The sequence below is a fragment of the Cricetulus griseus genome, chromosome 5 (assembly GCF_003668045.3).
Source record: "Cricetulus griseus strain 17A/GY chromosome 5, alternate assembly CriGri-PICRH-1.0, whole genome shotgun sequence".
NCBI lineage: Eukaryota > Metazoa > Chordata > Mammalia > Rodentia > Cricetidae > Cricetulus > Cricetulus griseus.
The window spans coordinates 179,034,166-179,046,199 of NC_048598.1; the positions used below are offsets into that span (position 1 = coordinate 179,034,166).

General features: G+C 42.2%; 1 pseudogene and 2 gene segments (V, D, J or C); all 3 read left to right on the top strand.

Annotated features, from left to right (window-relative positions):
• LOC118238996 overlaps positions 1-2,545 on the top strand; it is a 3,263-nt gene extending 718 nt beyond the window's left edge. Inside the window, 1 exon segment of the V gene segment in view lies at positions 2,225-2,545. Coding sequence covers positions 2,225-2,545 — 321 coding nt within the window.
• Positions 2,546-6,701: 4,156 nt separating this feature from the next.
• LOC118238997 lies at positions 6,702-10,240 on the top strand (annotated as a pseudogene).
• A 173-nt stretch (positions 10,241-10,413) lies between these two features.
• On the top strand, positions 10,414-10,873 carry LOC113836058. The segment is given in 2 exon segments: positions 10,414-10,459; positions 10,539-10,873. Coding segments are annotated over 2 exon segments (381 nt in total).
• Positions 10,874-12,034: the final 1,161 nt, after the last annotated feature.

The window sequence follows — 12,034 nt, forward strand, 5'->3', positions numbered from 1 at the left end:
TATATATATAATTTGAATTTTTGGAAACTTTAGCTGTGCTGTCAACTTTGGAAAAAAGTATCCCAGTTTACCGTGTTGAGTTGACATTGTACAGAAATTAACAGGCATATTGGTCTAGAAATGTTGAACTTAATTTTTTTCCATTTGTACAGGGGTATCACACTGTATTAAATTTGTAAGGTCTTAAAAAAGAAAGCAAAAAACGAGAATCCCCCAGGGAAGAGTAGTGGTAGAGCATCTGCCTTGCATAGAGAAGGAGGCCCTTGTATCATTCCCAGCACACATGGAGAAAATAAAATAGTTTCACATGAAGTTTCACAGGAAGAGCAGTAAACTCTATAGAGATGTGTTTCTATAGAGCTTTCTCAACTATTCAGAAAAGGAATGAAAATTTTGTGCCTCTCCAGGTGGAAAACTATAGCAGGGCTGCAGCACAGGGAGGGTGCATGACCGCTAGGGCCATCAGGACAGGTGCCAGTGCCTCCTCTGGCTTCTCTTTAGGGGATGTGAGGTCACGAGAAAGCCTTCTGCAGGGGACCATGTTTTCAGCAGCCCAGTACAGGCAGGGAGCTCACCCTCCTCCTGTTTTCTCTTAGATGTTTTCAACTGAAATCCATCCTGTTTCCTGAGCAGGACAATCCCATCTACCTGCTCTTATGTCACAGAGTCTGACAAGGACGCACCAAGCAAGGAAGAAAGGGGGAGAATGGGAACAAAAAGATGCCAAGAGGGACAGGTGACTGAATAAGTCAAAAAGGCAAAAACAAAGTTAAAAATGACTTCAAATTAGTGTTGAGCTTTTGTATTTTAAGGATTCACTTTGAAATCTACAAAAAACACATCATGCATGAATACATGTATTTTGGAACCATGCACAAGTCACAGCCAAGAAAACTCCCAGCATCTGGTTCTGTGCTTAAGAGTTTGTAACGTTTAAACAGAACCTGATTTGGCTCTCAGCTTCCCACTCAGGCAGCTCAAAACTACCCATAATTCCATCTCTCTGACCCTCTGGCCCCTTCACCCAAACGTGATGACTCTGCCTCTGTATCATCCATTCCAGGATGTTTTCCTTTCAATGAGGATGTGTGTGATGATCTTGGAATCTCATTGAGACAATGTCAGTTATTCTCCAATTTAATCATAGAACAAATATCAGTTTTATGATGTATTCTGCTGGACAGTTTCACTGATAAGTTGTTAGGAATTTCCATACATAGTTCTGTGTTCCTATCCAATACGTATAAACTACTTAGAGTCTCATATAATATCTGTTTCAGAGATGATCTTAATTAATACAGACATCTCAGGATATGCTGATTTTCCTCAAGGTGATATAATTTCTGTATTCATTCAGATGAAATATTCCCATTGTGTCCCACATATAACCGTGTCTTCTTGCTGCAGTCATCTGCTGACAGATGTGAAGTAAAGCTCAATAATTTATTGCAGACAGTGCTGCAATAAATATCAATGTGCAAATGTTTCTGAGGTATGTTCCCTTTAGGCCAATTCAGAAGTCAATTCAGTTTGTATGTAGCCTACTTGAAGGACAAATACTAGTTCTATACATCTGACAGGAGCATGTAAATTCTCAAAATGTATCAAATTTTGAAATTTCCATTCATCACCATCATAATCACAACCATCTTCTTTAAATAAATCTGACAACCTTGTCACAGAGCAGAGCAACTCTAAAAGGCCTGAAATCTACTGAGAGTTTAGCTCTTGATGTTTCACCCACAGCATCTGCACAGCCCTGAGCTAAGACAAAGAATGCATTTCCTGAGACAGCGTTAGGATTTGGACATCAGCATCCTTTGCCTGATCCAGGTGTCCTCTATCTCCTCAAACTTGAGTAGGTCCTTATTTAAAGTAATTCTTTGCTCATGAATATGCAAATCATGAAATCTGTGCTGGTAAATACAGGGATGTCCACACCAACAATACATGATCAGTGTCCTCTCCACAGTCACTGAGCACACAGGTCCTCACCATGGGATGGAGCTGGATCATCCTCTTCCTGGTGACAGCAGCTACAGGTAAGTGCTGAAGTTCCAGACTTGAGGAGGGGCCATTTACTCAGGTGACAATGACATCCACTAGGCCTTTCTCTCACAGGTGTCCACTCCCAGGTCTAGCTGTAGCAGTCTGGGGCTGAGTTGAGGAGGCCTGGGTCTTCAGTGAAGCTGTCTTGCAAGGCTTCAGGCTACACCTTCACTAGCTATGTTATGAGCTGGGTGAAGAAGATGTTTGGACAGTGCCTGGAGTGGATTGGAGATTTTTTCCTGGAGATGGCAGTACTAGCTACCATCTGAAGTTCCAGGGAATGGCCACACTAACTGCAGACGAACCCTCCAGGACAGCCTACAAGGAGCTCAGCAGCCCGACATCTGAGGACTCTTCAGACTATTACTGTGCAAGACACACAGTGTTGCAACCACAGCCTGAGTGTGTCAGAAACCGTGGAGTGGCAGGAAAGTTCCCTGGGACTGAGATGACAAAGAAGATGAGCCTGGAGACTTGCTCAGAAATAATCACTTGAGTGTTGACTTTTCTGACCCTCCATCACAGTCTCAACAGTCTTTGTTAAGTTTTCCAAGTTTCAACTGTAATAAAACGATGCTGAATGAGGTCCAGTGACCATCTCCATGTACATGTTCCTTCTGTAATAAAACACTAAAGGGAAAACTGTGGTAATGCATAGTGACAATAATATCTTTGGGCTCTCAGAGACTGGATTTGGTTGTAGTAGCTTTGAATAAAATATTTTACCTGTAAAGTACAAATAAATGATATCACACCAAACCAAATATCCTCTCATAGTCTTTTTTATTTAAATTAGAAACAATATTGTTTTACATGTCAATCCCAGTTCCCTCTCCCTTGTCTCCTCCCCTACCCCAAACCAACACCCTACATATCCCATATCATTTTTGCTCCACAGAGACAGTGAGGCCTTCCATGGTGGGTCTTCAGAGTCTGTCATATGCTTTGGGATAGGGCCTAGGCCCTCCACAGTGTGTCTCGGCTGAGGGTGTGTCCCTCTATGTGAAATGGGCTCCCAAAATTCATTCCTGTGCTAGGAATAAGTATTGATCTACTACAAGAGGCCCCATAGATTTCCGAGGCCTCCTACTGACACCCACATTTATGGGGTCTTTTTCATTTCCATGATGGCTTCCCAATGATCAGTCTGGGGGGGGCAAGCATTCACCCTTGTTCAGCTGATTATGTGGGTTTCACCAGCCTGGTCTTAACTCCTTTGTTCATCACTCCACATTCTCTGCAACTGGATTCCAGTTCAGTTCAGTGTTTAGCTGTGGGTGTCTGCTTCTAATTCCATTAGGTGCTGGATGAAGGCTCTAGGATGGCATATAAGTTACTCATCAATCTAATTATCAGGGGAGGGCATTTAAGGTAGCCTCTCCTCTGTTGCTTAGATTGTTAGTTGGTGTCATCCTTGTAGATCTGGAAATTTCCCTAGTGCCTGATTTCTTAAACCTATACTGGCCCCCTAACTGATGGAATCTCTTATTTCAGTCTTCTCTATTCTTCCCCCTACACCACATTCCTGTTCCCTTATGTCTTCTCATAGTCTTGAGTAACATGAATGTGTGTTTTTATCTCAGCCTGTGTTATCCAGAAGAACTTCTGGTCTCTTACAATGAATGAAATATTTGTGTCATTATGCATTGCTACAAAAGTGTAATTATTGTAAGTTGAACAAGTGTATCGTTAAATTAGTTTTCATCAAACACAATGTATATACATGCTAATTAAGAATAGGTTTAAGATTATTCATAATAATCTGGTCTCAAGTTTACTGCCTTTCCAGTCCCTGTACCCTGACCCACAGTCTCACACATTTACAGAACATGCCTTACTCTGTTACACCCACATACTTCACCATCCACTGGATATCTTGAAGTCACCCTTGCTCCATAATGTGTTTGGTTTTATATAATGAGCAGCATGGAGGCCTTAAGTACTTGATAATCTCAATGTTTGGATGCAGTAAGAAGTCTCTGTGGCAGAGAGTATTAATTTTGCATGTTCCTGTAGCAAACACACTTAACCTTGAAATTTGAATGCCATGAGCTGAATATGGATGAAGCCTCATATGATAAAATTTTGTTGGCAGGCATGAATCACCTGTGCCAATTCTGTGTTAGAGACCTTTCAGATCTGTGGTGAATTTAAAATACTGTTTGAAATACTGAAGACTTCATAAAGCACCTCCTGTCTTCTGCAGTGGTAACTCGGAATGATAAGAAGGCAAGGGAATCTTCCCATTCTGGTCTCTGAAATGAACAAAACTCCAATGTACTCGGAAGGCATTTGTCAGGTTGCTGTAAGACATTGATACAAGGGGTTGTCGTTACATGCTGCTGAGTCACCATGAAGTGCCCAAACACTTCAAATGACATGTCATCAGGTAGACATGAGAATGTGGGAACATTAGAGCGTGGCTGTTGTGGGAGCTCAGTCTGATTAGCCAATGACATCTGGGGTTTTCTTCCTCTATTGGCGTGGTTCTCTCTGCTTAGTGTCCAGATAAGACCTGAGGTCAGGAGTCCTGTGCTCTCTCTCCCTTGGAAGCTGAAGGCTTCAACATGCACCTGGTCATGTGCTTTTCTCCATCCTTCCCTGGCATAGGAAGACGCAACAGTGTCACGTCCCGCTGTATTCATGAGTGTGTGTCCCTATTTCATCCCTAATAAGGAAGTCTTCCTCACAAGCAGCCAATACATGGCCTCCCTATCGTCCAGGTGGCAGACTGCTCTCCATCCTGTGATGATGGCAGGCATAAGACCTGTGTTTATGCTGAAGACAATAAATAGTAACTTGATTAATGAGGATGTTTACACAAACATACTACATACAGAAACATCAAAACTATTTGCAAGTAGTTTTTCCTATTGTTTATATTATCAATAAACTATATTTACTTAATTAGTTTTCTTCAGTCTTTTGGATACAAAACACAGTCCTGGATCATCAGGTGTCTGGGCTGAGAACACGGTTCTTTCTGTAGAACAGCTGGGCAAGGACCCTGAAATCATTCTGGGGAAACAGCTGCTTAAATTTCCCCTAATGCTTTGCTCTTATCACCACTCTGCTAGCTAATAGCAAAGAGTGATCATTTCATTTTATGCAACTCTTCCTGTAGTTATGGAATCAATATAATATTTTATATACCTTCAATTTCTTAGAAATGTGATGAGGCCGATCCTAACATCCATGCTTACTTTCATGTGCATTTATTTTTGTTCCAGTCTGCTTCAAGAAATATTACTAGATCATGACTATGAGAAACTGTGTGTGAGTATCCTCCAGCAGTTCTTGTGAGAAGAAAACCACTGAGATGTCACCGTCTCACTGTGAAAAGGGCATAGAAATGAACAAAGACCATGCAGCAGAATCTAATGTCCACATTCCAGAATTGGGTCGATCCTATAGATCATCCATACTCCTGATCAGAAGCAACTCCCACAACAGATCAACCTGATGCATTTGAAGCACAGGCCAGCAGGGGATGACCACACCTCAGTCAATCAGAGCCCTAAGGAACAGGTGCAAAGATGGAACAGCAAGGGAGGTCACCACGTCTTCCTTTTGCTTATCCACCCATAACCAGGCTAAATAAGTGAAACCTGTCAGAGAAATTATTTGATCATCAAGGAACACAGAACAGAAGTGACTTCAGATCAGCAGCTCACTGCATTTAGTTGCTTTAAGCGAAGTCACTTTCCTGCAAATGCCACAGAAACAATAAAGTCATGGTCCATAAGAACTCTTAGCCATAGCAAACTTTGTCTAAAACATGACTTCATTAATCAATTAATTCCAAACTCTCCATTACAGGGATGGCCATTCAAAGGGGCCTCTGAAGAGTGATCCCACAACCACTATGGCAGCCCTAATCCTCAGAGGGTGGAAAAGATGGGAAGGCATAAACCATGGCACTACAGACCAGGTAACAGACTCCTCTCCTTCCTGTTGCAACCACACACAAGGATCCTATATTCATTTTGTGGAAAAATAATGGTACAGATGCCAAAGGTGTTAACTAACATATGCCAATCACAAACATTTGTCCTATGTGTAATAGCAGATTGTGATGTCTATAGGATTTCTCAAGGAATAGCCTCCGTATCATTAATGTTTATTTAATATGTATATTTATTATAAATACATTCATATGTATTCTATAATGAGGACAAAACGTGTGCCCTGGCTCATGTTAAATTTCCCCCATGCTGTCCAGTTTTATTATAGTAAATTCATGCATACCTCACTATTCATTGATCTTTCCATTAGTCCCCCTTGAATTATAGAATTGTAATTTTGAATGTTTAAACTTCGATGAACTTATTGTGTGGTATCTGGTGAGTTAAGAAGTAAAGAATGCATGTAAAAATAAATTAATTAAAGATGTTGAAGCTTTTTGCAAACAAATAATGAATAATAGTTCAATGAAACCTTGGTAGTCACTATTTCATTTTCTCTCAGACATTTGCACCATTGCTGCTGCCTCTAAGGCTCACACGAGAGAGAATAAGATATATCAGGAAGATATGCAAATACGGCCTCCCTCTGCTCATAAAACAAGACCTGTCCTGACCCCGCAGGTCAGGCAGAGGACTCTAGCCCTGTCTTCTCATTCAGAGATCAGCACTGAAAACACGACATTCAACATGGGGCTGGGGCTGCACTGGGTTTTCTTTGTTGCTCTTTTAAAAGGTAGATAACACGGGATACTGAGTGTGTGAGGAGACATGAGTGAGAGAAACAGTAGACTTTGTGACAGTTTCTTCATCAGGATCCTCTCTGTTTGCAGGTGTCCACTGTGAGGTGCAGCTGGTTGAGTCTGGTGGAGGATTAGTGAAGCCTGCAGGGTCACTGAAACTCTCCTGTGCGGCCTCAGGATTCACCTTCACTGACTAAACATGCACTGGGTCTGCCAGGCTCCATGGAAGGGGCTGGAGTGGGTTGCTTATGTAAGCACTGAAAGTAACAATTATGCAACCTCTTATGCTGATTCGGTGAAAGGCAGATTCCCCATCTCCAGAGATGATTCCCGAAGCATGGCCGACCTGCAAATGAACAACCTGAGAACTGATGACACGGCCACTTATTACTGTACAAGCAACACACTGAGGAGTCTTCAGTGTGAGCCCAGACAAAAACCTCCCTGGCAGATACACATGACCAGCAGGGGGCGCTCAGCATCCATAAAGCCCAGGTTCAGACATAACGGATTGTTTTCTGTGTTATGAAGATGCCTTCTCCATCTGACACTTTTCTGACCATCCTCTTAACAATTATAGAATCTAGGAATTGATCATGTCTCTAAAGATAAACAAGACCTATTTTGATGCAATTTATTAAAACAAATATGTCAGCTAGTCCTACTTGAACCTAAAACAGAAAGTGTCTATGAGGAAGAAGAGTGATTCTCTGTGGTCACCAGGATCAGCTGCTGGGGAAGCTCGGGAACCTCAGATGGACTTTTGCCTCATCCTGAGGTTAGAACAGCCCCTTGACAGGAACAGTTTTACTAAATCAGAGGCAACCAAGTGAAAGGGGAGCCAGGCTCAGTCTCAGCAGTCACCTTGAGTTGTCCTATGGGCTGAAGAGGGTTGCCCCAACGTTACAGAGGAACCTTGGGTGACTGTCCAGGTAGCAGATGTCTCTGTCAATTCTAGAGTTTATAAATTATCCTTCTGTGGTCTTTGATAGAATTAAAGACAGATAGTTATGGTTATAGTTTTCTTCAGTTATTATGATAGATAAGTTATCCTTCTTTTAATTAGACAGAAAAGAGGAGATGATGGGGAAATGTACTGTGTATGTTTATCTTATTGATTGTTAAGTAAAATACTGTTTGGCCAATGAGACAGCAAGTTAGATGGGACCAGGAGTCAAAGAGGATTCTGGGAAATGTAGTAGAGAAGTGGTGATCCAGGCGGGAAGTGACATAGCAAGGAGACCCATATTTAAGAGAAGGAGAAACAGGGAGGGCCCTTTTTTCCTCTTCCTTCTCCAGCGGCACGATGTGATCCACCAGCAAGGAGGGACGCCAATAAGGCGTCGGATAAGATAAGTCTTATAACATATATAGATTTATGATAGTTAAGACTGAGCTAGCAGATGAGAAGTCGTAGTCATTGGCCAAGCAGCTTTGAACCTAATACAAGTTTCTGTGTATTCATTTGGGCCCTAACTCAGGCGGGCGGCTGGCTTAAAGCTCACACGTGGTGGTGGTGGGGCTCAGGCAGCTTTTGGCAGAAAGATTTATAGTAACAGTCTAACCCCCTCTCCTCTTCTGGAGGCTGTAGACTTATAAGGCTCAGAAGTTGTAGCATTGAACTTTTAATTCAATTATTTTCATTACTACATTCATCTTGGTGTTTTCTGAATGTGTTTTGAATTAATGGCTAGATGACTTTCAGCTCATGAGATTCGATCCTGGGTCTGATGGCAGACTTCATAATCACCTAAAGAAATGTCTGCACACTGCTCTACTCCATGCATGTATGGAATCCCCTTACTCACCTCATCAGGATGTAACATGATCTGCCTACATCAATCCCAAAATAGCACCACTGATCACAATCCAGGTAACTGAGATTTCTGAAGGATGAGTTTGTGGTTCCATTTTATCTAACGATTGTTCCCTCTGCAGTGCTTCTCACCTCACCTGTCACTGTGATCAACAGAGGAGAGACAGTCATGCCAATATCAGACACTGGAAATACAATAAATTCTTGACATGCATATGTCCCAGGCTTGGGATTTTCAAAGCTGTAAAGTAGTTCAGTGAAATGTTCTGAATGGATGACTTAATCTGCTCCAATTTTAGAGTCATATCTCCTCCTTTTGATTTTGGCAGGGTGCTTAGCATCTACATTTATATAACGTCTTGTTGGATTAGGTTTATGTATTTAACTTTTGGACTGCACAAGGCACACTTTTCTGCTCTTCTTTTGACTTAGACCAGGGAGTTCTCTGTGCACATCTGACGGATTCAGGGAAAATGTCTATGTCTACTGCAGCTCATATCACAGACCTGAGACAACATCACACTTTTATTCCCTCCACATAAAAAGCATCTGAAATGCAGTCATTGTTCCTGGTTACAAATGAATCTCTCCCTTTAGGAGAGTCTGGTGCCTGCCTTTCCCATACTCAGGTAGCAGCATTCCCTGCATCTCTGGGCCTCTAATCCTTCTGTCCTAACATGGCAACTTCATCTCTGTATAATCCTATGCAGGTACTTTTCCTTCTGTGGATCCTTCCTACTGCCTGCCTTTGGTGAGGATGTGTGTGGTGAACTTCTTATGTCATAGAGATGATGTCAGAAGTCTCCTGTTTCAAGACACACAATTTAATAACAGATTAAATCATTGAAACACTCTGGAAAAGGAACCATGTGATACTACAGCTCTTATTGCCCATCTTACCACAAGAGTTCAGTGCCTCAGCTTACTCTCAGCATTGTGGATTTGGTTTCTTTTGGCAATATTACTAAAAGCTTGTGGTAAGTTCATATTCATGCTTTAGAAACATCTTGGTATCTTTATCTTCTAAACACTCAATTGAGAAAATGTTGTTTTCATAAAATGAGTAATTTTTGATGTAGCCTTCCCTAAGAAATCAGCAGTTCACTCAAGCTACTTTCCAAGGATTGAATCATGTTCATAGCACAATGCCACTGTGAAATTTGTTCAAAGAGAAGCAAATCATTTTCTTTCTGAATCTTAAAACATCAGTTGTCACAGAAAAAAGCCAATTACATTGCTCTTTAACATCACTGAACCTGTGTAGAAATCCCTGGGCCCTGTGAGCTGTGACTTTCATCATTTTCTGTCCTTCTTCCCTTTCTCCAGGATGCTCAGCATCTGAGAGAATTGAGATAACTGATCATGTCTCTGCTACAGTTTATGTTTTCTGTTGCTGCTGCTTTTAAAGTTTTCAGAAATAGACGGCAGTATAAACATGAAGCTGCCCATGTTGAATGAATAGAAATATCAAATATGTGAGGCAGGAGATTGACAGATCTGTAAAGCCAATGAAATAAACTCTCTTCCATGCAATTACAGACTGCATAACTGCCAGCTTGCAGATGGCAATGCTCTGCACTGCAGCCTTCACACAGTTCTCATCTGATGTGTTGAATACTGAGGACCTGGGTCTTCTCATGTTGGCTCCTGTCTGTAATGAGCAGAGGTGAATTTCCCTGAGGCATCCCGCGAGCCTCATCTCACACCAGGTCTGCCTGAGACCCATGATTTAAGTCCTCCATCAGAGTCATCTTCTGGTGATGGAATGCAAATCACTCCTGGCTCCACCCAAGCAGAGGTTGAAAAGGCAAAGCTGGGCCTGGGCAGTCACTGGTGTGCAGCCATGGCCCTGTTTGCCTCCTCATTCCTGCTGCTGATTGTGCCTGCATGTGAGTGCCATGGATTCCTACTGCATGAACTCCCATAATTCACTCTGTGCCAACCTTACCTTCTACTTTTCCCCCACAGATGTCCTGTCCCAGGTTACCCTGAAGGAGTCTGGCCCTGGGCTGCTGCAGCCTTCCCAGACTCTCAGTCTGACCTGCTCTTTCTCTGGGTTTTCACTGAGCACTTCTGGTATGGGTGTGGGCTGGATCCGCCAGCCCTCAGGAAAGGGTCTGGAGTGGCTTTCAGTCATTTATTGGAATGATGATAAATACTACAACCCAAACCTGAAGAGCCGGCTCACAATCTCCAAGGACACCTCAAACAACAAGGTATTCCTCAAGATTGCCAGTGTGGACACTGCAGATACTGCCACATACTACTGTGCTCGGAGAACACTGAGACACAGCCTCGGCTGACAGCTGTACAGTATCCCAGGCTGGTTCTCAGCTCTGTCACAGCGTTGGGAGAGGGCAAACATTTCCTCCTAGCCTCTGTGGTTTCCTCTTCATTCTGAGTTTCATATCCTTGGCTTCCTGTTACACAAACGAGGTCCCTTTTAATAATTGTTCAGATATGAAAATCTGTCTGTTGTATTTTATGAAGGTAAGAGTTTGTGGTCCCTAATCCAGGGGATTCCACTCAATCTTCATGGATACATCTTTGGAGATGATAGCAACTTATTGGACTACAAAGTTATCATTCACTAAACTTATAACAAATACATCCAAGTCTTTGAAAATCTTTAGCAGCCATGACCTGCATCTAAGTAGGTGGAGGCTGAACTTAGGGAAAATATATCTAAAGAGAGAAGTGAGCCACCTGAGGACAAAGACAGCATCTTCCATTCAGAAAGTTTTATGGCAAAGAGACCACTCCATTACCCTTAAGTCTTTACATGCAACCATACAGACTTGATGACAGAAATGATAAATTAGAAAAGAAGATGGAATCACAGTCTACCGTTTCTGAAATTGTGGTTCTGTCTCAAGTGTGAAAACATTTTGTAGAGATGCCAAGTGATCTGTAAGTAGCAGGCTGTGATTCATCCTCTCCCTGGTGTTGTAAGGCTTTGTGTCTCAAAGGCAGCTCCAAGAGTTGACAAATGACCTTATAAACAGTGTCCAACAGTTAGGCTGCTAACTCACTTCCCCACGAGTGGCTAATGATACAGATAGATGCGACAACACCTAAAGAAACGACTGTGGTTTATGAAGATCTTCTAAACAATTCAGGTACAGCTTACCTTTTGTCCTCAAATTATCACTCACAATCACCAGGTAGGCACTGAAGAAGAGAAAGAGATCCCATTATGATAGGACTGTGAGACCACAGACAAACTTACATAAACAGGTTCCTAAGACCAGCAGGGGGCGCTGCAGACCCACCAATCCCTAAGAAGTAAAGGAGAGTATAAGTAGAGCAAGAAGTTGTGCACTGAGATTTCAAGGGACTCTGTGGATTTCATTGTCAACATCATGCATGCAGAGATCATTGTGTAGTTGGCACATGAGATCTCCATGCTCTACACTGGAGAGGTTCTTTGTTAACCAGAACCATTGTGTGAATCCCCAAATGCC